At 41.9% G+C, this 26,962-nt stretch overlaps 2 protein-coding genes across 2 annotated transcripts; both read right to left on the minus strand.

Annotated features, from left to right (window-relative positions):
* Window positions 1–973: 973 nt before the first annotated feature.
* On the minus strand, window positions 974–5,991 carry LOC148042991 (lens fiber membrane intrinsic protein-like). The gene is made up of 5 exons (XM_087727509.1): window positions 5,870–5,991; window positions 5,122–5,334; window positions 4,886–5,032; window positions 3,219–3,329; window positions 974–1,720 (listed from the first exon to the last, which is right to left on the minus strand). The coding sequence occupies exons 2-5, from the start codon at window positions 5,294–5,296 to the stop codon at window positions 1,674–1,676; spliced, it is 480 nt and encodes a 159-aa protein (XP_087583635.1). The 5' UTR covers window positions 5,297–5,334; window positions 5,870–5,991; the 3' UTR covers window positions 974–1,673.
* Window positions 5,992–20,829: 14,838 nt separating this feature from the next.
* LOC148042992 (protein NKG7-like) lies at window positions 20,830–26,962 on the minus strand. The gene is made up of 5 exons (XM_087727994.1): window positions 26,931–26,962; window positions 26,042–26,286; window positions 24,415–24,564; window positions 21,813–21,947; window positions 20,830–20,876 (listed from the first exon to the last, which is right to left on the minus strand). Exons 1-5 carry the CDS (start codon window positions 26,960–26,962, stop codon window positions 20,830–20,832), a joined length of 609 nt encoding a protein of 202 aa, XP_087584120.1.

Below are 26,962 nucleotides of genomic sequence, written 5' to 3' on the forward strand. Positions count from 1 at the left end.
AAGTTCAGTCATTGATAAAAAAGCCATCGTTGAAAGTAGTTCCCAATTACATAAATTCAGTTGAATTGGAAATACCATTTCCCCCACCAAATACTTTCAGACGTAAAGACACTTTGAAGGACGGGTGATTTATACAGATACAATGATAAAATGCCAAATCCTGAGAATGTATGCCACATACGGGTGGAAAATGGGAAGCACATAGGCCAAAAACAGGGTGTGTTGGGCAAAAATGGGGTGGGGGGCGGTGCAGAGACATCAATAGGCAATTGGTTTGCTGTTTGCTGCAAGGAGGCAAATTGCTGGGAGGCAGAATTTTTTCTTGTTTTCCTCCCCAAAAGCTAGGTCCGTCATATACTTCAGAGCGTGTTATACTCTGAAAAATATGGTAATTCTTTAGAGTTCCTTATACTAAAACAGAAAAACTCTGATTTCCAGCAAATAAAAATTTAAAGGTGTGATATGGAAAAGGGGAAAATCTGAGATGCAGCCACGGTGAGTTTGGGGGGTTTTATCCAGAGACTTCTTGATCACCATCCTTGGAAGGAAGGCATGCCAGGAATAATTCCATCCTATTTCTTCTGGCAGGAAGAAAATTAATTTTATTTTTTCTTTCCCCTTGGGCAGAACGGAAATCAGCTTCCCTGAAAAAATCTATGGAGATTCTCGGTCATCCAGGTCATGGTTACCCCAAAGATGCTTTTTCAAAAGGCAATTGGACTCCACCACCCCCATTTCAAGACATTTCACTTCTCATCCAAGATGCTTCTTCAGTTCTGACTGAATGGTGGAAGAGGGAAGGATTTACGTATATCCCTTGCAGTCTTCTAGTCATTAGTACTTTTTCTGATAGTCATGGAGGCCACTTGGAAGTTTATCTATACCCCCTGGGTTACTTGGATGGTGCAAATGGGTGTGGATAAACCAAAGGGCACTGTTGCAGAAAATAACAGGCTTTAGACTTCTCGGGATCCAGGAAAAGTTTATTTGGCAGCCAGGTTCAGAAAGTTAGCGAAATAGCTAACATTGCAAATTCTGAACCACCTTCATTGTCAAAGCATGCGTTCTCTCAAAGGCAGCGTAACACGGAAGCATTTAACTCATTGGTTACCTTGGGGAGAAAGCTTTATAAGGAGATGAAGGACTTACTTCTCCTTTTGTTACAGGTGTGGACTATATGTCAATAATGAACTTTATCTGAACCTTGTGGTTTGGACTTTTGACATAGGGACGTTGGCTGGAACATCTTGTGGTTAGAGACTGAAGACATTTCTTTTAAGCAAGCTTCTCACTATCCTTTTTATGCCATGTCTTCATTCTTATATTTTTAATCCATATTTTATTCTACTTTAGCACCTTTGGCTTTCTGGAACAGAAAATAAGGGAGAAGAGGAGAAATCCTGCTTTGTGGGACCTGCTTTCAGAAGTCTCCCAAAGTTCTTAAGATTTACATATCCAAACGGACTTCAGGAAGAAACAATCTGAATATTTTAGAGAAAAAATGGGATGGGGAGGGGCTGGGAATGTATGGCTGTTTTACTACATTTAAAGTAGTTCTTCTGCCTTCATCCTTCATCTTATAAATTTGGTACAGGACCAATAATTCCGATCTGTGCCTCCAGGTTACCAATTCAGTTTCACTGGTCATCTCCAAGGACAGTGTCATATTTCTCCTACGCTGTTGCTGCTGTACTCCTATGCAATCTATAAGCAAGACCACCTGTCGGAAGGGAGAAATAATGGATTAGCCACCCAGCAGAGGAAGTAGAATTTTAAAGAAAGAAATAACCAGGAATCTATGGGGTTCTGAACTCAACCTCATCACTTTATCCCCCTGTTTATGACCAAGCTCTAATCCTTAAAAGTCAGTGGAAGGTCCAGAATAGACCTATTGCTCTTAACTGCACACAGTCTTGAAGTCAGATATGTGAGGTAAAGTAGCATCTCCTAAATGCCAGGAACTTCAAATATTTTTAGTCCCAACCAAGCAAGGGATTGGATAAGCTGCAATACAGGATATATAGATGTTTGGATGTTTAAATCAGAGGTAGATTGCAGCCAATTCAGCCCGAATTGGCCAAACCGGTAGTAGCTGCAACAGGAGGCTCCACCCACCTGCCCGAACGCGTGTGGGAGGGCGGCTGAACCAGTAGTAAAAAAATTAGCAACCTACTAAAAGAGGAAAAGGTAATTCAAACATGGCTTCAGTATGGGCAATTACAGGCCAGATGGAAAAAAGATTAAAAATTAGGTTTTACGCAAAATGAGGATAATCTACTAAAACAAATTAGGGATCAAAGTCAACTTTTATAAGATGTTCTATAGATGGCATTTAGATCCTAAAAAACTGGCCTGTATGTATCTGAATTTACAACCTCAATGCTGGAGATGTGATTGTGTTGATGCTACATATTACCATATATGGTGGACTTGTAAAAATGTTAAAGCATTTTGGATAAAAATATGGTGGATTATGCAAAATGTTCTTTAAAAAAGGATAAAGTTTACCCCTCAGTTATTCCTGTTAGGTATAACTACTGATTGTACTGTTATAGGGACTAAGTTGATTTTGCATTTAATAACGGCAGCAAGACTGTTGGTGGCACAATACTGGAAGAAGGAAGATTTGCCTACTATTCAAGAATGGACATTAAAAGTTACAAACCTAGCAGAGATGGCTAAAATATCAGCATATCTCAAAGACCACTCAAATGAGAAATATAAACTGGAGTGGAGAAGACGGATTACATTCAAAATAAATATGAGACTAAGAAATTCCAGATAGTTTACGACTGAAGAAGCAAGGAATGATATAATCTGTTTAGAGGTAGCCTAGCAAAGAGGAGTTAAAGCTCAAATGAAAGATGACACTAACTTTCTTTAAGTTTATTTTACAACATCTTTGTTAAATATTTATACCGTGTATTTGTTCTGGGAAGTCGGGGGTGGGGGGAGGTTGGGGGGGTTGGGTTTGGGTGGGGAGGGTGGGGGACAGGAGGTAAATATTTGTAAAAGCCTTTTTTTTTAAAAAAATTCTCAATTAAAAAAAAATAGCAACCCACCTCTGTTTTAAATGTTGCTGATTCCTCTCCTGCCAGGGAAATGTGCTTAGTTCCCAACCCAAAATGGAATAGGTTTCATTGTTGTGAAAATATACAGAATGCATAAAGATGTATCTTTAAAAGAAATCTCACCAGGGTATCCAAAAAGATCCTTACCAGTTAGAAGATACAAAGCAAAAGAGGCCCAACCCAAGCCATAAGACCATCCATAGTCGGTGGCGGCAATTTGTCCTGTGAAAATGGACATGGCAATCATGACGCAGAGGCCTGAAAATCAAGAGAGAGGTAGAGGTAGAAACCTTTCCTTCAGAAGTATGGAAGACACCAATGGGCTTTTCTGCTCTCATTGCAAAGAAACTGACCACCTCTTGGGATGCTTATTGCATTAGAATAGTCCAAGTATTTCATATTTGCTCCAATCTCAGAAACTGGCACTTCGAAAGATGAGTTAATTTGACGAATATCTATGGAGATTTTTCAATCATCCAGGTCATGGTTGTCCCAAAAAGTACTTTTTTTCAAAAGCCTAGTAGACTCTCTGTGTTTTTCCTTGAAGATGTTTTGCTTCTCAACCAAAAGAGAACTTTAAGTAGCTTCTTGGATGAGAAGCAAAGCATCTTCAGTGAAAAACAAAGGAAGTCCAGTTGCCTTTTTAAAAAGCACCTGTGGTTAATTTGCCAATTTTGTTTTCTCGGTGTCAAATTTTTCCTTTTATAAATCAGTTCTAACAGTGAACTCCATCCTTTCCTAGATCAAAAGACTTTTCTCACAGCCACTTATGCTTTAGTCATCTCTAGTCTGAGCTAGGATCACATTTGAAGATAACTTTGAAAAACACACTGGAAACTAAAGGTGGCTGCATGAGGAATTATGAATACGCTTCAGTATGTCCACCTGGCATCAACACTTCTGCAATGGTTGCTGGTTGATTTCTGAGTGCAATTCAAGATGTTGGTTTTCATCTATAAAGCCTTTTCTTATTTGGTTCCTGGATCTTTATTGGACTGTCTTTGTCTCATTGTCCCTCTCCCTCCTACAAAGTCAGATAAGATGGGTATGTTCCATCTCCCTTCAACTAAACTGTGCCATCTTATGAGATATTGGAGCCATGTCTTTTCTGCCCTTGGAAATGCCTACTAGATTTATTGGCCCCAACCATGCTCTCAAGGCTCACTCACATTTTCACCTACATTTCACCTTTGTTTGCCACTTGACAATAACAGGCAATGGGGTGGGTGGGATGGAGGGGTGGGAGAACGGTATTCAAGCATCCGTCAGCTTCCATGAGACATTGCTGTCACCTCAAGGACACACTTAGCAGATGTCCCAGCCTGCCGGGCTGTTTCCCATAAGAAGACGAAAGAAGAGATTGGTGAACATTTGGACTGGGTGGCCCATAAGAAAAAGGGTGGAATTAACTATCTTTTGAGATATCTTCATTAACTATCTTCCTCAGAAAACTTGAACTGAAGGAACTTCAAAAGCAGGCAGAATATACAATTAGGAATGACAGTGAGGAGGCTGTTTTAAATAGCAATAGCACCTGGACTTACATAACCCTTCACAGTGCTTGACAGCCCTCTCTAAGCACTTTACGGAGTCAGCATATTGCACCCAACAACTTGGGTCTTTACCAATCTCGGAAAGGTGGAAGGCTGAGTCAACCTTGAGCCAGTGAGGATCAAACTGCTGGCAGTCAGCAGAATTATAACACACACACACACACACACACACACACACACACACACAAATAATAGTCATAGTTTTAAAGTAAGCCACACAAAAAATGATATCTCTGAAAAGACTCTTGTGCAGATTCTTACCTGCAGAAAAGCTGGCAAGACATGCAGTGCTGCTCATGGAGATTTTGCCAAGAAGGGGTTTCCAAAACAGGACACAAAGCCCACCGAGAGAGACAACGCCACTAATCAGCCCCAGAAACATGAAGGTTCGGACGGCACGTAAAGAACCTGTAAGGAGCCAATGCAGACACAAGATTCAAGGTGGAGGATCCTGGACCTTTCAGATTAGTGATGCATTATGGAATATTGAATCTTACCTGACACGAATTCCACACCAAGTGGGTAACATTCACGGTCCTTACAAAATTTCCATAGACCCAGACGGGTTCCGATTAGACTATTGGCTATCCAATAGTCTGTGGCCAAGGCAAGGATCAGGCACAGAAGGCTGATGAAGGAAGACAACACAGCACCGAAATGCAGGGCACTCATTTCTATGGGATGCACTGGTCTGCCACTGGCCGAGAGGTCTGGATGGAACAACATTAATTTTATGTTACTGATGTTCATTACTTTGATCATTTATGGTGACGCCGCTTAATTACTTTGTCTGCTAACAATTCTGGGAGTTGAAGTCCACAAGTCTTAAAGTTCCCAAGTTTGGACACCCCTGATTTAAACGGAAGAGCAATCAAGTTTATCAGAAATGAACAAACATTTTAAGAAGCCGAACATCTGAAAGAAGATCTGACCTTTGGGATTTCTCGAGGCATCTTGAGCTAATACATTAATTGAGCTAATACATTAATTAGTTAATGTATTAATGTATTAATTGAGCTGCTATTAATCTCATTATTAATTATGAAACAAACAGTGCTTAGAAGTATTATTCAGCAAGCAGAAAAAAATATGCAGCTTTCCCCACAATCTTAAATGAAGGAGCCTAGTGTAAAATATTGATTTCAAAAGATTAGAATTAGATCCCATCAGTACTTCTTGAAGCTCGTTAAGAATAAAATTTGCCAATTCTTAAATGATTAAAGAAATAAAGAAATACTATCTCACCAGCTTAGAAATTGTTCTTTGACTGTTCTGCAGGTGATAACTCTCCGAAGTAGAAGTCTAGAATGCTTGAGTGGCAGATATAATACGTTAACCAATGACTTTCACTTCCTTTATCAGGAAGGGACGCTTTATATGATATCCAAATTGGGTCCCCGCCCATATAAAAAATTTTTCCTGTTGAATTTCTTAATTCTTGGCTTTCTCAGATCTTAAAATGATTGCAACATATCAATGTAAGAGTCACTGCAGTTTGAACCATTAAACTCTTGGCTACCGGGAACAGGTTGGATTAAACAAATGCTATTTCTTTTATTATGTGGAATCGCAAGGTTAGCCTTCCTCCCTTACATAATACCCTTGCTTAAACAGCTCGTTATGAGGTCTGTAAAAGAAATACAGGCTGAAAAGGAGTTAATGTTAATGGAAAGCCTAACCCCACATACCCTCAAGGAAGATGAAGTTTCAGATCATAGCTCCTATATTCAAATTGCACTCTTAGAAGTGGGGAAAGTGATTCCGGAAAATAAGCCCTAAGATGTGCATTGCTTGTAGCCTTACTTTTTTGCTATTCTGTATCCTGCATGCTTATATTGTTAATCTAACAGGCTAGACTCAATTGTAGGTATTAATAGAGTCTAGAATGGGTGGATAAAGTAGAACGTAAAGTAAGATTTGGACATTGTGTGAAAACTACTGGGTCAGGCAGGAAAGCCTCTCAGGGGCCCTTTACTTCTCTATTAAAAAGCCACATAGGCAGAATTGAAGCTTGCAAAAGAAGAGGAAGCAAGTGCCTAACCGCAGAGTTCAATAATCTCACAAGACCACAAGGGTCAGTTAAGTTCACTTAGGGACACCTACTCAGTACCTATGACAAAAGGAGAAGTAAGACCCCATCTCCTTATAAGGCTTTCTCCCCAAGGTAACCACTAAGAAATGAGTTAAGTGTTTCTGTGTTGCGCTGCCTTTGAGAATGTATAAGAATGTGTGCTTTGATAATGAAGGTGGTTCAGAATTTACAATGTTAGCTATTTCGCTAACTTTCTGAACCTGGCTGCCAAATAAACTTTTCCTGGATCCCGAGAAGTCTAAAGCCTGTCATTTTCTGCAACAGTAAAGTTCTTGCCTTGGATCATGTTCATTAATTTGATTGATTCACTAAACATCAGCATCTAGATTGGAACCTGGGATTTAGAACAAGCAGTGTAAACTCCTGGTACCACAAAGCTGAAACTTTTCCACGAGTGAAAAAAGAGGGCTGTGAAAATATTCACAGACCTCTTGCATCCTGGACATAAATTGTTTCAACTCCTACCCTCAAAACAACGCTATAGGGCACTGCACACCAAGACAACTATACAAGGACAGTTTTTCCCGAACGCCATCCCTCTGCTAAACAAATAATTCCCCAAACACTGTCAAACTAATCACTAAGGCTGCATTACTATTCCTATTAGTCTTCTCATTGTTCCTATCACCCATCTCCTCCCACTTATGATTGCAGGCCTTATAACTTTGTTGCTTGTATCCTTAACGATTTATATTGATATTGATTGTTTCCTGATTGCTTATTCGTACCCTATGACTATCATTAAGTGTTCTACCTTATGATTCTTGATGAACGTATCTTGTCTTTTTTATGTACACTGAGAGCAAATTCACCAAAGAGAAATTCCTTGTGTTTACAATCACACTTGGCCAATAAAGAATTCTGTTCTGTTCTGTTCTGTTCTATTCAACTTGCTTCTGAATAAATGGCGTACTTTGATTTTTTTAAGCTGATCAAAAAGCAAGCAAGCAAATGAGCTAAAACTCTGCCATTCAAAGCCAAGAAAACTGCTTGTTCTGCAAAATACAGGTCAAGGCTTCAGACATTTGTTTTAAAAATGGATGCTCCCAATAAGAAGCTTTTGCAGATAATAGGAAAGAGTAAGAAAGGAAAAGCTTTCTAGTTAATTCTGGTTGAACGCTCATCGACACATAGAGAGTGTATCAGTGGTGGGTTTCAACATTTTTTGGAACCTCTTCTGTAGGTGTGGCCTGTTTTCCGGGTCCACTGGTGGAACCTCTTCTAACCGTTTCGGTAGATTTGATGAACCGGTTCTACCGAATAGGTACGAACTGGTAGGATCCCACCTCTGGAGTGTATCAAACAATCACATTATGACAATTCCAGAGGTGGGTTCCTACCAGTTCGCACCTATTCGGTAGAACCGGTTCGTCAAATCTACCGAACCGGTTAGAAGAGGTTCCACCAGTGGACCCGGAAAGCAGGCCACACCTACGGAAGAGGTTCCAAAATTTTTTGAAACCCACCACTGGTCCTTGGATATGATTATTCTACACTATCATGCTCATATTTATAAAACTCAGTGCCTCTGTGAAAGGTAAGGATGACTACTGCATTTGTGGTGGAATCAGAACATTGCGTGTGTTGAAGTTGTTTTAATGCAAACCAAAGATGCCTTTTGAAAAACAAGTTTACATCATATTCTTATGCATGCCAGTGCTGTGTGTGAGGTAATTTAAGGTGGTTCTGACAAGTGTCGTCGGCATCTTCATATCCGGTCACATGGGTGGCAAGCCACTCCCATCCGGTCACATGGGCAGCAAGCCACTCCCACAAAGGAGGCCACACCCACAGAGTAGGTTCGAACAATTTTTGAAACCCACCACTGGACAATTCCCAATAATGCAGTCCACCATTTAATTTACTAGGCACTGACCATCCCCAGAAATTGGGTTGCAATGAATGATAAGCTTGAGAAAACTAAACAGTTTATTATAATCTTGAATTTCTTTGGTACAAAAGGCGTTTTGTTTGAAGACTGGTGATGTCCTGATTCAGGTCTCGAAAAATCTTCAGTCAATTTGAACCTGGAAACAAGTTAAATAAATTTCAGGGCAAGCCCTAGATCTCCTCCCGCTCTTATTATTAGAACTGTTCAGTGGAGTGGTAAAGAGATTCATAGCTTTTCAGTCTGATATTTTAACCAAGAGAAGTTTTTAAAAAAAGTGCTTATATCACCAACACAAATTAAAAAAATCAAACCAGCTTTATGAACATTTTCTCTTGAATGAATGCAGGAAGTTTGGGGAAATCTTGATTAGCTGAAGACCTGTTGCAATGAAAGTCCTTTAAAATAGTGGCCCTTATTCTGTTAAAAAATGTGATGGGTTGTTCTAAATTGTCAGGCTTCAATTTGGCTTTACTTAGTTAGTGGACAGACAGAAAAGTTCATAGGGCATACTTAGAATATTTCCAACTGAGGCACAGGATATTGTAACTGTGACCTCATTCGTAGTATGAGGCTATGTTCTATCTAGCCAAGACAGCCAATAGGGTGAAAAACATACAGGAGTTCTTCTTGGTGACTATCATGGCTAGTTGGACAGGATCACTGGAAGAGAATTCGATGCGTCTTCATCAGTAAAGCACCTGAGAGGAAAAAGAGAGAAGTTAATTTCAGACTAAGCTGAGATGCATCCAAACTAGCTCTAATTGTTTACAAAGAGGAAAGTTCTCATCCTGGGGTATAACTTCTCTCTCTCTCTCTCTCTCCCTCCCTCCCTCTCTCTCTCTCTCTCTCTCTCTCTCTCTCCCTCCCTCCCTCCCTCCCCCCTCCCTCTCCCCCCTCCCCCCCCTCTCTCTCACACACACACGAACACACCTCTACCTCTGGTACCTTCATCCCATCGCAACATTTGGATAGTACGCAAACTTGCTTCCAGAAGAAATCCAGGGATTCTGTTACATCCTTGTTCCTCATAATTCTTCAGTGTTTACTAAATTAATGCCTAGCATATATTGGTGATTCTGCACTCTATACACCCCTGGTTGAATTCTTGGCTGATTTTTTTTTAAAGCTGCTAACATGTTTATTTTATTCCAGCTGTATTTTTTTTTGTTTTAAACTATGCTGGTTTTCCTTCTTTTTTGTTCATTTTATGTCTATTTATCTATCTGTCTATCAAGCATCTCTCTCTCATCTCTCATTCTATCTATCTATCTATCTATCTATCTATCTATCTATCTATCTATCTATCATCTATCTATCTATTTATCTATCTATCTTCCATCTATCATCCATCCATCCATCCATCCATCCATCTCTATCTATCTATCTATCTATCTATCTATCTATCTATCTATCTATCTATCTATATCTCATCTCTCTCTCATCTATCATCCATCATCTCTCTCTCTCTCTCTCTCTCTCTCTCTCTCTATTTCATCTCTCTCTCTCATCTCTCATCCATCATCCATCTCTCTCTCTCTCTCTCTCTATCTATCTATCTATTTATCTATCTATCTTCAATCTATCGTCCATCATCTATCTATCTATCTATCTATCTATCTATCTATCTATCTATCTATCTATCTATCTATCTATCATCTATCTATTTATCTTTATCTATTTATCTATCTATCTTCCATCTATCATCCATCCATCCATCCATCCATCCATCCATCCATCCATCCATCCATCCATCCATCCATCCATCTATCTATCTATCTATCTATCTATCTATCTATCTATCTATCTATCTATCATCTATCATCTATCTAATCTTCTTGGGTTTTACATCTGTTTTCTTTTTTCCCTATTTCATCTTAAACTGATCGTATGGTGCCTAAAGATCTTATTTTGGAAAATGAGTGTTCACTGCTACGATAGCCAGCATTCTGCTTCTTCCCTGCAATAGTTAAACATTCTTTATTCTGTATTTTCCAATTCTCTATATGGCGTATCTTCCTTTGGTGGACATTCTGTCTAAGCAGATGGCCATCAGGATGTGCCCCATCAGTATGTCATGGCTCACCTGTTATAATGAACATCGGAATGCAAGCCCAGGCCAAGCTGTAGGAGGACCCAAAGATAATTAAATGCTGTGTATAAGGCCTGCTGTTCCTGTATATATATGTGAATATGCACATGCCAAGTAAGAAGAGAATACCTAGGGCCAAATAGGAGAAGGGGGGAGAGAGAGAGAGAGAAAAGAAGAAAGGAATTTGCTTCAAAAGAACATTGCATATCATATTAGTTTGCTTGCTTAAAAACATTTGCATGGGTGCGCAGCTCAATCAGTTCTGGCTGACGTATAGGGAACGTGACAAAATCTAACCGAAAGGGCACAAAACCACAGAACAGAAAGTGATAAGTAAGTAATAAGAAAAACAGAAGTGATATCATTCTGCAACTGTGGTGCCAATATGTCACATCCCAAAGGCTCACGAGAATCAACCGGTCTGCTTTGCCTCTCATTGATAAGAACAAAAGAATAGCCCTGCCAGATTAGGGCAAAGGTCATCATAATCCAACATCACCATCGGTGGTGGGATTCAAATAATTTAACAACCAGTTCTCTGCCTTAATGACCAGCTGGGTAGGCGGGCTCGGTGATCATGTGATTGGGTGGGTGTGGCCAATTCATCATCACTCAGGTCGATGGGCGCTTCGCCTTAACTGTGACAATGTAATGTGGGTTAATCGGAGAAACAGGACAATTCTCCTGTAAGCAGGACAATAAAGATTAGGCTAGAAAGAACACCAGAATGTTTCCTTCCTGCCTTCCTTGCAGGATTAGCCCTGTAAAGTGGAAAACAACAAAATAAGATTTCTTCCAACAACCAGTTCTCCCGAATAGGTGCGAACTGGCTGAATCCCACCACTGATCACCATGGTCAACCAGATTCTTGTGAGGGACTTAGAAACAGGATGTGAAAGGCATATCTTTCTCCTGTCCTCGTTGTCCTGCAATATTAGAATCAGAATCAGAGTAGAGCTGGGAAGGGACATTGGAGGTCTTCTAGTGCAGCCTCCTGCTCAAGCAGGAGATCCTAATCCATTTCAGACAAGGGTCTGTCTTGTCTTTTCTTAAAAACCTCCAGTGATGAAGCACCCACAACGTCTGGAGGCAAGCTGTTCCACTGGTTAATTGTCCTCCTTGTTAGGAGGTTTCTCCTTAATTCCAGGCTGCTTCTCTCCTCGATCAGTTTCCATCCATTGTACCTTATCCTGCCCTCTGATGCTTTGGAGAATACTTTGACCCCCCTCTTCTTTGTGTCAGCCTCTCAAATACTTGGAGACTTCTACTCCAATTTCCCTTTGAAGCAGGAGACCCTCTACCATTCCAGACAAGTGGCTGTCCAGTATCTTCTCAAAAACCTCCAGTGATAGAACACCCATAATTTCTGGAGAAACTACACACATATTTCTAAGAATGATGTCCCACCATTTTGTGTTTTCATCATGGTACATGTGAAGCCAATGGAAGCACCAAGCCAAGCTCGGCTGGTCTTGAAAGAATTAAGCAGACTCGAGGCTGGTTAATATTTGAATGGGCAACCCGTAGGAACTCTAAACTAAGTGCAAAGTTGACAAAAGACTGCAGAAGGACCCAGGGGCAAAATAATGTTGTGTGGTTAAGGAAACAACACATCCTGGATTCACCCACAGCAAATTAGCTTCAAAAGAGTCTTTAATGAAACCAAGATGGTTTAATTTGGAATACAGTTGGAAGCTCAGTTTGGACAAAGGAGCTGATGAAGCCCACATTTCATAATGCCACCGCTTCAAACCCTCCAGTGATGAAGCACCCACAACTTCTGGAGGCAAGCTGTTCCACTGGTTAATTGTCCTCGCTGTTGGGAGTTTCTCCTTAATTCCTGGTTGCTTCTCTCCTTGATTCGTTAGCAATAGCAGTAGCAGTTAGACTTATATACCGCTTCATAGGGCTTTCAGCCCGCTCTAAGTGGTTTACAGAGTCAGCATATCGCCCCCACAGTCTGGGTCCTCATTTCACCCACCTTGGAAGGATGGAAGGCTGAGTCAACCCTGAGATTAGAACTGCTGAACTGCAGATAACAGTTAGCTGAAGTGGCCTGCAGTACTGCACCCTAACCACTGTGCCACCTCGCTCGTTTCCATCCATTGTTTCTTGTTCAGCCCTCTGGTCCTTTGGGGAATAATTTGATCCCCTCTTCTTTGTGGCAGCCCCTCAAATATTGGAACACTGCTCTCATATCTCATGTTCAAATAGTATTTGAAGAGATGGTGTTCCCTTCCTGGAGGTAACCCTGACATTCAGTGTTACTCCAGGTTGAGGGCAGCATGCCTTCAAATACCATCTCAAGAATAATATCCCATGAATTCACTCAATCCCCTTCATAAGGTTGTCCAAATTAGCATTTACCATTCCGCCCAAGTGCAACGTGAAGAAGGGTATTTTATGGCCCATCTTAAATCACTTTTCCCCCAGCCTTGCAATGGGGCATCCTTCAAGAGAGAACAACGGGGATGTTTTATAGATGGCATTTAGATCCTAAAAAATTAGCTTGTATGTATCCGCACTTACAACCTAAATGCTGGAGATGTGATTGTGCTGATGCTACGTATTATCATATATGGTGGACTTTGTAAAAAGGTCAATGCATTTTAGATAAAAATATGGTGGGTTATGCAAAATATTCTTAAAAAGAGGATAAAGTTTACTCCTCAGTTATCCTTGTTAGGTATAAATTACAGGCTGTACAGTTATAGAGACTAATTTGATTCTGAACTTAACAACGGCAGCAAGATTGTTGGTGGCGGAGTACTGGAAGAAGGAAGTATTGCCTACTATTCAAGAATGGACGTTAAAAGTAACAAACGTATTATAATGATATTTCGCTGCTGATAAACAATTTTAATAAGGGAATAATTGAAAACTGTTATATATATGCAGTGACATTTTGTTGAAAAATGAAGGAATAAGATCTCTGTTTGAAGGTATGAAGTACAAGGATAATAATGAACATAAGTATATTTTCTGGAAAAAAATAACACTAATGTTAACTGAATATATATTGTAGAATGAAAATGAGGTTTTTAGTTATACTAGATGAAAAGTTTGAGATGGTAAATATTATGCGAGGATGTGGATGTTAAAACACTTGTAACCAAATGACATGCTGCATGTGATGATGTTTTTTTTTCTTTTTCTTTTTTTATTTTATTGTTGTGTCTATTAAATATATAACAGAGAGATACGGTGTGTGTGGGGGGGGGAAACGTAGTTGGGATGGATTGCCACAGGTAGCAATAGCAATAGCAGATTTTTATATACCGCTTCATAGGGCTTTGAGCCCTCTCTAAGCGGTTTACAGAGTCAGCATATCGCCCCCAACAACAATCCGGGTCCTCATTTTACCCACCTCGGAAGGATGGAAGGCTGAGTCAACCCTGAGCCGGTGAGATTTGAACCGCTGAACTGCTGATCTAGCAGTCAGCTGAAGTGGCCTGCAGTACTGCACTCTACCCACTGCGCCACCTCGGCTCATAAGGGAATAAGGGAATGATAGGTAAGGGAATAAGAAATGATACTAAATTATAACCTATTAAATGAAACAATGAATGTATAAGAATGATAAATGTTAAAACACCTGTAACCAAACGACATACTGTATGTGATGATGGGCTTTGTTTTTTTGTGTGTGTGTGTGTGTTTTCTTTTCTTTTCTTTTTTGCTTTTCTTTTTCTATTGTTGTGTGTATATGTTGTTTATGTAACAAAAATAAAAAAATATATTAAAAAATAGTAACAAACTTAGAAGAGATGGCTAAAATATCAGCATATCTCAAGGACCATTCAGATGAGAATTACAAGGTGGAATGGAGAAAATGGATTGATTACATTCAAAATAAATATGGTACTAAGAAATTCCAGATAGCTTATGAATGAATGAGCAGGGAATGTTATAACTTACCTAAAGTTAGCTTTACAAAAGGCGAGTTAAAGTGCAAGCGAGGGATAATGCTAAAGTTAGTTAGTTTATTTTAGTATATGGTTGTTAAATGTTTATATCCTGTATTTGCTCTGGGAGGTTGGGGGTGGGGTGGGAGGGGATGTGGGGTCGGGGGAGGGAGGGAAGGTATATAATTGTAAAACTCTTTAAAACTTTCAATTAAAAAAAAGAGAGAGAACGACGGGGACTGCCGATACAGTAAAATAAAAATGGAGGAGTTACCTGCTGCGATGCTGAAGATAGAGGCGAGGAAGACCAGGGAGACTGATTTGACTTGGGTATGAACGAAAGAAAAAGAGACACAGCACCAAGCCAGGAAGCCACAGATTGTTCCGAGCACCAGGAAGGTCCTGGTGGCGTGGACAAACCATGCTGGGGAGCCGAAGAGAAAGAGGATAAGAAAAGCATTAGGCAGAGCTGGTTCAAAAATGGATGGACTCTCTTTAGCCCACCTTCACAAAAACAGGTGACGTTTTGCCATCAGCTAAACCTCCAGGGAAATATGTTGAAGAAGAGCTGTGAAGCTCTAGATCAATGTTTCTCAACCTTGGTAACTTGAAGATGTCCGGACTTCAACTCCCAGAATTCCCCAGCCAGCGAATGCTGGCCGGGGAATTCTGGGAGTTGAAGTCCGGACATCTTCAAGTTGCCAAGGTTGAGAAACACGGCTCTAGGTTTATCCTTGTGGTGTTTGCAGCAGGTTGCTCTCTTGTTAGCTCTTTTAGCGAAATTGCTGTCGTGGCAAATTCTAATAGCCAAAATAAGATAGAAAATTTCATGCGTGTTCCATGAAAATTATGCTCTTAACTCTCAAGTAATTAACAAAACTCAAATATCTACACATCTACCTGTATTCCCCAAATAAGAATAAAAATATCCATGTTAGCTCAGAATGAGCTCTGGACATCTAGATTTTTATTACTATGATGGAGAAATTAAAATATGTCACTAAACTCCTTGAAATAACAATATCTTCATTGTCACTATACCTGCCAATGTATAAAAACATTCTCTGTAGGGCCTTGTCCCATGGCAAAGGTCTAAGCCAATGCAGACACAGAACAGTTGCAACATAAATGCATTTATATGTGTTGTCTGGCCTGAAGTTACCGGTATGTTCCTTTTAGGATCTTTGGCCTGCCACACACTCTATTATTTCATTATGCTGTTTCATTGGTGTAGTGATTGGGAGGGGGGAATAGAAAGGAGAAGAATGGTGGAATGTATTGTTGTCATTCTTTTATAGAAGCCCAAGGTCATCTTTTGTCTACGTACCTCTGCATCTGACCGGAACCAGTTGGGTGGAAATGCCAGCGTGACTCAAGAAGATTGGACCATGTGATGGATTTATGGGTGTGGGGATAAGATCATGAACTTTCAACTGGGTGAAATCCCAGGAAGCTTGAGAATTGGAATTTCCACAGATGTGTCAACATGTCTGTCTTATTAAATTGGAACTTTGATGAAAGTTTTGCCTTGGACTCTAATTTAATTCTGCATGATATTTGGAATGCTGACATTATCCCAATTCTCAAGCTTCCTGGGATTTCACCCAGTTGAAAGTTCATGATCTTATCCCCACACCCATAAATCCATTACATGATCCAATCTTCTTCAGCCATGCTGGCATTTCCACCCGTCTAGTTCCAGTCAGATGCAGAGGTGCGGAGAAAAAAGATGACCTTGGGCTTCTATAAAAGAATGACAACAACACATTCCACCATTCTACTCCTTTCTATTCCCCCCTCCCAATTACTACACTAATGAAACAGCATAGTGAAATAATAGAAAATGTGGCAGGCCAAAGATCCTAAAAGGAATATAACTAAAGGCCTGACAGGTGGCTCCCAATGTGGGTCTCGAACCCACGACCCTGAGATGTGTATGGCATAAATGGCACTTGAGAGAATTTTAACAGGAGTGATTGCATAATATTGTGCAATATTTGCACAATATTCAAAGCGAGAATAGGGACGCGGTGGGTCAGTGGCTAAGACGCTGAGCTTGTCAATCAGGAAGGTCAGCAGGTCGGCGGTTCAAACCCTAGCGCCGCATAATGGAGTGAGCTCCCGTTACTTGTCCCAGTTCCTGCCAACCTAGCAGTTCGAAAGTATGTAAAAAATGCAAGTGGAAAAATAGGAACCACCTTTGGTGGGAAGGGAATAGCGCTCCATGCGCCTTTGGCATTTAGTCATGCCAGCCACATGACCACGGAGATGTCGGAGATGACAGCGCTGGCTCTTTGGCTTTGAAACGGAGTCAGGAATGACTAGCACGTATGTGCGAGGGGAAGCTTTAAATTTACAAAGCGAGAAGCCTTACCTAGGTTAATTGGATAAAAGTCACAATTTGGATCTAAGCAAATACTCCAGAGACCCCCATGGAGCAGACCATGAGGCGTACTTTCGTTCACCCAGTAAGGGGTGAACAAGGCTATCAACATCAGCATTAGACTTGCATTGCAGAAAATCAGGCTGCTGAACCAGAGGGGTTGCATCAAGAAACGGAAGTTAGTCTGAGAATACACCGATATGGTTGAGATAGTCCTAGGAAGGAAGAGAAGTAATTCATTATCCACATTGGGTTGGGAGCATGGTCCCAGTGGTGAAATTCAAAATTTTTCCCTACCGGTTCTGTGGGAATGGCTCAGGGGTGGGTTTCAACCGGTTCGTGGCGGTCCCTGCGAACCAGTTGGTCGGCGAACCCGGAAGTAAGTAACTTTCGGGAACGGCGAAGGGCCCCCCCACCCGCCCACACTCCTTACTGGTCTTTGAAGGCTTCTGCGCTTCCACGCAGGCGCATGGCACATACAGCGCCTGCGCGAGTCTCCGCGAGCAGCTGGATGGCACATACAGCACCTGCGCGAGTCTCCGCGAGCAGCTGGAGCATCGCGCAGGTGCTAAGACACATGCGTGAACTGCGCGCGTGCACGAGGACGTCGCCGTCGCCGTTCCAACCGAACCGGTTGGAACGGGATTAGCAACCCACCCCTGGAATGGCTTAGTGTGTGGGGGGGATGTCATGTGACTGGGTGGGCCTGATCACCTTTTTTTTTTTACTTTTGTAAACTACTGTTTAAAAATGCTAAAAAAAGTAAAAAAAAAAATTCCAACGATCGTGCGGCGAAGCTGATCGTCGGAACTTTTTAAAAACTTTCCTTAGCGTTTTTTTATACTACTGGTTCAGATGAATCGGCTCGAACTGGTAGGACTTCACCCCGGCATGGTGGCTCACGAGGTTAGGATCCTGGATGTATGATTGGCAACCTCATGTTTGAGCCCCGTTGTTGCTGCAGGATGGGGTGAGTTTCTGTCATGCGCTCCATGGCATGCGGTCTGTTCTACACCTCCTCCCTTTTCTCCTCCCATAAGGGGTTGTCCTGTTGTCATACCTCTGGATCATATTGATATTGGGGGTTGGCTCTGGAGAAGCATCAACAACCCCTTCAGAAATATATCCAGTTGCCTAGGAGACTGCAGCTGATCCAGTCACTGCCAAGCAACGTAACATTTGACCAATCAGATTCTTAGAAAATCCTACATGTGGACATTTAAACCAATCAGAGAAGCAATAGGGGAAATTGTCCTCCACCATTCGGGACAAGTTTGACAATGCCAGATGAGTCCATCCCGCCTGAAAGAAATTGTTAGTCATGAGCTTAGGAATTGAAAAAAAATATCTGAAATAAACAGCAGAAAGTTCAATAAGACTCCAATAAGCGAACTAAGGATACACATGAAATTGGAATATTGAAACCTTCACAAGAAGATGTAAGACTCAATCGTAAAGAGCAGGAGCTTCTTGTGGGAAATGTTTTGGTGTGTATGAGGCATAACAAATGCAAGCAATGTCATGATTTCGAAAACTGAACACAAGAGGGGATGAGATTTTAGCTAGAGGAAAGATATACAGGCCCATAAGGTGATGCTTAACAACAACAATATCGAAGGAGATTTTTGAAGCGTGCAGTCAGGAAGTAGTACTGTCTTGTTAAATTTCTGTTGCTAAGTGAAACAATTGTTAAGTGAGTTTGCAGCTTTTACGACTTTTCTTGCCAAAGTTGTTGAGTGAATCAATGCCGTTGTTAAATGAGTCCACAAAAGTGGATCACGTGACCCTGGGATCCTATAACCATCATAAATAAAGTGAGTCAATTGCCCACTGTCTGAATTTCGATCAAATAATCATAGGGACGCTTCTACGGTCGTAAGTGTGAAAACTGGTCATAAATCACTTTTTTCAGGGCCGTTGTAATTTTGAACAGTCACTAAATGAACTGTTGTTAAGTGGGGGATTACCCATACTTAAAAAGAGTACTTAAAACCCATTTATAGAATGGATTACTCCACCCTCACAATCTCTTCAGAACTCACCTCAGACTTGAAGGAAAACAAAATATTTTGTCTGAGGCCAGGCTTCATCATCGCCTCAAATATGTTAATCCATTTCAACTGCATTTGAAGTCAACTCAAAAGAACCATGAAAAAAAATGGCTTTTATTTATTATGTTTCTTTCCCACCCACCCTCTCTAGGGAGCTCATGATGACATTTGTGGTCCCTTCAGCCCCGTGACCCGTCAAATGCGCGCTCGACAACAGCGCGCTGACAAAACCGCGCTGAGAAAACCACGAGTTCGAAATTGCGCCCACAAAAGGGCGCCGACAAATGCACGCCGACAAAAGTGCAATTAGGGTTAAGGTAAGGGTTAGGGTAAGGGTTAGGATTAGGGTTAGGTTTAGTGATAGGATTAGGGTTCTTACGTTGTTTTCGCGCTGTTTGTTGATGCGCGCTTTTGTCGGCGTGCATTTGTCGGTGCCCTTCTGTGGGCGCGATTTCGACCTCGCGGTTTTCTCGCCGCGCTTTTGCCGGGCGCGCTTTTGTCGAGCGCGCATTTGTCGGTGAACCCTTCAGCCCTCTGTGGCCTTCCAGCAATCACGGGAAGTAAGCCAGAGAAAGAACAACGAGGTCCATCCGACATGTCAAGATATGGTTTAATGAATCGTGATCGTTTCAATAAAACATAGTTGACTGGGTTGACACTCATGTTAAGTCAAAACAAATTACGGTTGTTGTCCGTGTAAATAATGCATTGTGAACTTTATGACTAAGCAAATATTTAACCTGGATCTCTTCATCCTAGTCAAATCCTTTATATATCTCATCGTCCCAGGGTTGGGGGGGGGGGGTTGAGGGGAAAAAAGTCACTGCACACACTTTAACACTGAAAAATTGCTTCTTTAATTCCAAACAAGACAGGCATGATCTAGAAAGATCTCTAGAAAATCTGAGTGGAACAAGAAACCATGGGGCAAAATACATAGTTATGGTTTATTGACAACAACTAACAGATGAAACCATATCCATATATGTTTTCACTGACAAATACAACCCACAGGTAAACTGATCCCCACAAAGAGATATTTACCCGCCAGATTCCCATGCGTTTGCGCAGATCCTCAGACAACAAGGCCTAAGGAAAATGGACACCCTTGTTCTCCTCAAGATGCCCATTTTACCGCCATAGTTACACTACATGTACTCACTCACTTAAACCTGAAGCTAACGCTCCTTCAGCAAACTTACACATTGTTGAATTGATTTTCAGTGAAATATTGTCAGCCTTGTTGGCTCACTGCCACAATATGATTGTAAGATATCTTTTTGAGGTATACAAATGGCCGCCATGGAGTAGCATCACGTGTGCTTTCTTCTTATCTGTTTCTCCCCTTCTCATTTCCTGGCTTCAGCCCTCTCTGATTCCTTACAATACCCAACGCCTGTGAAATTAGCATGACTTATTACTTAGCTGCAAGTCAGAACTGGAAACCAAACCCCAGTTTCCAACTTAAAGGTGAAGCAACCTCCTATTTCCCCCTCCCCACTCCCCAGATCATAGTTTCTGGGATGTCATAGCAAGCCATGGTGATTTCCAGCTATCGTAAAATATTGCATGCCAATGTCCTGTCAAGCTGGGAGAGAACTGGCTGAAGGCCATTCATAGTAGCAAATCATGGTCCAATTAACGTCGGAGAAATGGGACACTGTCTTCATATACCCAGAATAAGGTTGCATTTACCCCAGCTAAATGCTCCAGTGCGTAATCGTTTCCATGATTAAAACCAGTAAATGTGCTATGGGTGATTTTTTAAAAAGATCTCAGTGGAAGGGTAGATGCCTAGGCTGAAGAAATGATGGTTTTTTCAGTCAGCAAAAGTAGAATACCTGGGAGAGAAGGGTTAAAAAGTCATATAAGTCACTTGTCAAAGCCAGAAATAGTAATATGATTGATTGATAAAAAAAAGTTGCTTGATGCTTATCTAAGGTTCTCCTCGCACATATGTGCTAGTTGTTCCTGACTTTAGGGGGCCGTGCTCATCTCCGTTTCAAAGCCAAAGAGCCAGCGCTGTCCGAAGATATCTCCGTGGTCATGTGGCTGGCACAGGGGTGGGTTGCTAATCCTGTTCCAACCGGTTCGGTTGGAACGGGGACGGCGGTGTCCTCGTGCACGCGCGCAGTTCACGCCTGCATTTTAGCGCCTGCGCGATGCTCCAGCTGCTCGCGGAGACTCGCGCAGTCGCTGTATGTGCCATGTGCCTGCGTGGAAGCGCAGAAGACTTCAAAGACCAGTAAGGAGCGCGAGCGGGTGGGCCCTTCGCTGTTCCCGGAAGTTACTTACTTCCGGGTTCGCTGACCAACTGGTTCGCGGGGACTGCCGCGAACCGGTTGAACCCACCCCTGGGCTGGCATGACTAAATGGCAAAGGTGCATGGAACGCTGTTACCTTCCCACCAAAGGTGGTTCCTATTTTTCTACTTGCGTTTTTACATGCTTTCAAAATGCTAGGTTGGCAGAAGCTGGGACAAGGAGCTCACTCCGTTACGCGGTGCTAGGGATTTGAACCGCTGAACTGCCAACCTTTCTGATCGATGAGCTCAGCATCTTAGCCACTGAGCCACCGCATCCCTGATGCTTATCTACATTTATCTATTAGTCTTGAAAATTCAGATATTTTGGTCTTCATCTCCCGACTGCCCCAGCCAGTTTGGCTGAAGGGAAGAAATTGTGAAGTCCTTCAAACCAAGCATAATGGCATTAAAGGTAGAAAAGAAAAGACAACTGCAGGCCTTCTAGGCCTTCTAAAAAAGATGACTCACTCACCAGTGACAATGTACATAAGAATGGAGGCCCAGCCCAAGCTGAAGGATGTGCCAAATATTATTAAACGTTGGGCATATCCTGGAGATCTCCTCAGAATGACTGTAAACAGACACATGGCTACCAGAACGAGGAAACCTAGGGCCAAAAGAGAAAGAAAAAGAAGTGTGGAGTGGGTGTTGAAGAGCAATCTAGCAACCTCACCCATCAACCAAGTAGTCAAGGTTGGTAGGAGGCTGGACTCCATTATCTTCACGAAAGAATACCATGGCTGAAACTCATCCACTGATTAAAAATGCAGCCAACTGTGGAAAACCTCCCATGTTAGCAATAGCAGTTAGACTTATATACCGCTTCATAGAGCTTTCAGCCCTCTCTAAGCGGTTTACAGAGTCAGCATATTGCCCCCAACAATCCGGGTCCTCATTTTACCCACCTCGGAAGCAGTGACGTGCGGTGAGGTTTATGGCTGGTGAGGCAGCAATTTTTTTAGACTTGTGGACTTCAACTCCCAGAATTCCACAGCCAGGCATGCTCAGTTCCGATTTAAAGCGACGTCAGGAATTTTTCGGCTTTTAACCCTTGCTTAACTCTTCTCGAGTGATCATAAAACGCCGGACTAGATGAGGCACATTGTTCTCTTGCCTCCTGTAGAGGGCCCTTTTTTAGAGGCTTTTTAAAACAGTTAAGCACTAAGCAGAGTCATCCATGGTGACTTTGGCAGCAACTAGCTCAGCCTGACCTCAGCAGCTCTTGCCTTTTTCCTTTTACATTTTTTTTTCTTTTCATGATGACAGTGATGAGGCTCTGCCTCCCCTGCCTCCCCTTACTGCACGTCCCTGCTCGGAAGGATGGAAGGCTGAGTCAACCCTGAGCCGGTGAGATTTGAACCGCCGAACTGCCGAACTAGCAGTCAGCTAAAGTAGCCTGCAGTACTGCACTCTAACCACTGCGCCACCTTGGCTCTCCTAAGCTCTTAATTGAGAATTATCCTGGAACAATAGAACTGAAGGACCACCCAATCTAATTATCCATTAATTATCAAGGGCCATCCATATGAGCAAGAGGTATATCCTAATAGCTAAACAGGAGCTCCAACAATCCATAACTGGCTGACTTCAACTATCTACTAAGGCCAAGCTATGTAAATCCTTCCATCCTCTACCATTCAGTCAGAGTGGAAGATCCTTCTTGGATGAGAAGCGAAATGTCCTCAGTCCCTTGAGGATTTTGAAAAAGCACTTTTGGGACAACCAAGACCTGGATGAGAATTTCTATAGACATGTTACTGTAGGAAGACACCCCCTTCTCCAGATTAAAATATTCTTTATTCTTAATATTAAAAAGAGGCAGGGTAGAATGCTTCCCCCAAAGGAGAAATGGAGAAAAATCTTGACAAAGGCAGAAAGCAGCCCCAGTTTTCCTACTATAGGAAAACAGCAGAGGTGGGTTCCTACCAGTTCGCACCTATTTGGTAGAACCGGTTCGTCAAATCTACCGAACCGGTTAGAAGAGGTTCCACCAGTGGACCCGGAAAGCAGGCCACACCTACAGAAGAGGTTCCAAAAATTTTTGAAACCCACCACTGGTCCTTGGATATGATTATTCTACACTATCATGCTCCTATTTATAAAGCTCAGTGCCTCTGTGAAAGGTAAGGATGACTACTGCGTTTGTGTTGCAATCAGGACATTGCGTGTGTTGAAGTTGTTTTAACGCAAACCAAAGATGCCTTTTAAAAAACAAGTTTACATCATATTCTTATGCATGCCAATGCTGTGTGTGAGGTAATTTAAGATGGTTCTGAAAAGTGTCGTCGGCATCTTCATATCCGGTCACATGGGTGGCCAGCCGCTCCCATCCGGTCACATGGACAGCAAGCCACTCCCACAAAGGAGGCCACACCCACAGAGTAGGTTTGAACAATTTTTGAAACCCACCACTGGAAAACAGCCTTAAGCAGAAGGATGAAGAGGCCAGTCTTTTGGAGATTTTGTATCCATTCAGAAAGATTGGATCACTCTAGTCATAAGCAAAGCATTAACAGAGACTCCAGATAAGCAATGCAATTAGGCAAGCCAACACTGACAAGATTAACTCAGGCAAACACCTAGGATTTGCATTTCCCTTTTTTTTTGGCCTGTAGAGCTATCCATTACCTTTATATGACCCCATAGGAATCTGGCAACAGCCAGATGTTGGCTTGCCTAATTGCATTGCTTATCTGGAGTCTCTGTTAATGCTTTGCTTATGAATAGCATATTAAAGATCATGCACTTGCACAAGAAAAGGCATCTCAATCACGAGGCCCCCAAAGAATTTATACAAGCTCACCTATCTCAACCGCATTTTGTCAGCCACCCCAGAAACATCCTGCTGTCCTTGAAGTTTCTGGCTACTAAATAAATCTCCTTTCCAAAATGTGGCCTATTTTCAATGTCTTTCTCCTGGCTTGGAACTGGACCTGATTTTTCTTCTAACAATTCCAAGCAAAGATGTAGCTGCTTTAAAGAGTTGTAGCCAAAGGCTACGTTTACACTCTGTATCCATTCCAAAAACGCCTTTTTGGAATAATTCTAAAAGGCTTCCCAAGTCTGTTACCAACCTGCACTAAAGCTGAAGATGGCTGCTGTTTTTATCACCGATACATCGTACAGCCTGTTATGTTCAAAAGAGATGCAACTTAAAACCAACGCTATGAAGCCACAGAAGAGGGCCATCAGCAGGAAGGCGCGGGTAACATGGATGTGCAAAGCTGTGCCCAAGAAAAGAAAGATAGCATTAGGGTGCGTGGATGTGTATAAACTGCAGCTCCACAACCCTGTCTTTGCACCTCAAAGACCACCCCCCAAATTTTGCAACATTTCGTAGCAAGTTGCCAAGCCTAAACAATTACATTTGTAAGAGGCATGCTAAACCTCCAAAACATTTGATGACCTTCTTTTACTAACACAGCTACAACGTCACATTTTTTTTTAAAATAAATAAATAAAATTATTTTAAATTCCAGTCTGATTCACTATTGCTAGCAACCCTTGGATATTTAATAAAAATGCTGAAATTAAAGGAATCACAAAGGTCATTATTCTTGTTGTTGAATAGTAGTGAATGGTGAAAATGGAAATGAGATTTGCACAAAATGAATTAAAAAAAATAGCTGGATTTTCCATCTCTACCTAGTTAATCTGATGTCTACCTAGACTTTAATTGGGATGTCAGTTCAAAAATTTGCTCCCGGTAGATAGCAGCATCTAGCCAGGTTTGTCTGATCTTAAAACTAATGATTGCATGGGAAAATTTGGAGTTGGTGTAATAGTGTAGTGTAGTGTAGTGTAGTGTGGTGTGGTATGGTGTGGTGTGGTGTGGTGTGGTGTAGTGTAGTGTAGTGTAATGTAGAGTAGAGTAGAGTAGAGTAGAGTAGAATATCGAGTAGAGTAGAATATCGAGTAGAGAAGAATAGAATAGAGTAGAATAGAATAGAATAGAATAGAATAGAGAGTAGAGCAGAGCAGAGCAATATAGTGTGCATCTGCAGCAGTAGAGAGGGAGTCTTGGCAATGCTGAGCTTTCCCCCAAAAAGCTTGGATTAAGAGGCTGTACGGTCCTGAACTGGATGGGGAGGGAGGAAGGAAGAGGTTCAGGGTGGCCACAGCCTAAAATCCCTCAGGTTAGATACCTGCTAGATTAGCAGGTTATAACTTTAATTAGGCAAGATTCTGTCTCTTAGGTGTAAGCAAATAAAGGGTTAGATTTGATTGGCTCTCACTGTTTCGTCTCTAAGCTTAGGTCTGGAAGTAAGCGGCTAGATTGGAAAATCAGATCAACATCCTGGAAAAAGGGCATGAGTCAATCACTGTCTTTAGCTCAAAGGGGTTGCCTTTTAACATTTATTATAAATTCAGTTTGCTTACTTTGTTCTGGGTCAGGAAAAGCCATCACTGACCAGCTGGTCCAACCGCCGACATGGCAGCCGAAATGGGCCCGAAAAGAACAAATTTTATTTTTTGAGAACTGATTGTAAATTCATCGGAAGTTACAGCAGCCTCCTATTGCTGAAACCCAAACCTATTTCTCCGGGTCCTTTTTTTGTGGACAAAAATGAGAGAAATGAGCATTGTACGTACTGCTTTGACTTCATGGAGGGAAGGCAGAATATAAAGTGAGCGAGTAAAGGAACGAACGAATGAATGACTATCTTTAAGGCATTGCAAGGTGGGGTAGAGAGATCTTACCTAAGAGATTAAACTGGTACAGGTTGCATTTTGATTCTAAGCAGATGTTCCAGAGCCCACTATAAATCATGCCTCTGTGAGTTGTCTCCAGGACCCAGTAAGAAGTACTCAGAGACATATACTCCAACAGCAGACTTCCGGCTGAGCAAATGCCACTGGTAATCTTCAGGGGTTGAGTCAAGAAAGACAAATTTATCTCTAAACTGGTGATGCTTGTTAAAGAAACTGTAGTGGAAGGGATTTCTCTGGATGAAGAAAAAAATTAGAGTCATTATGATTATTTCTAATTTATTTTTTTAAATTCCTGATTAATGGTCATTTGCAGGAAAGTCCTGGGTATTGATTGTAAGATCTGGTAGAACAGGGATGTCGAACTCAACGCTCAAGGGCCGGAACCTGCCCACGAGGTGTTTAGATCTGGCCCATGGGACTGCCCTGGAGACAGCGAAGGGCCGACCCATGGAGGGAAAATGGAGCACGGGAGGGCTGCATGCGGCCCTTCTGGGCTCCATTTTCCCTGGCGGAGGGTTGTAGGAGGCCATCCCAGCCAGAAATGGAGCTTGGGAGTCTGTTTTTTGCTGGCAGAGCACTTGGGCCACCAAAGGCACAAGTGACATTGAGTTGGCCACACCCGGCCCCCTACATCAAACCAGTGGTGGGATTCAGCCAGTTCGCACCACTTCGGGAGAACCGGTTGTTAACTTTCTGAGCAGTTTGGTAAACTAGTTGTTGGAAGACTTCATTAGGGCAGATAACTGGTTGTTAAATTATTTGAATCCCACCACTGCATCAACCACAACCACAACACAACACAGCCATCAATGAAATTGAGTTTGACACCCCTGTGATAGAACATGTTGGTATTTCAGGTTGTAGTGCTAGACAGTACTGGAAACCTGTATCTGAGATTTCTTCTTCCAT

Source organism: Thamnophis sirtalis, unplaced genomic scaffold (assembly GCF_051295495.1).
Source record: "Thamnophis sirtalis isolate CommonGarterSnake01/CBP01778 unplaced genomic scaffold, rThaSir2_p1.2 scaffold_13, whole genome shotgun sequence".
Lineage (NCBI taxonomy): Eukaryota > Metazoa > Chordata > Lepidosauria > Squamata > Natricidae > Thamnophis > Thamnophis sirtalis.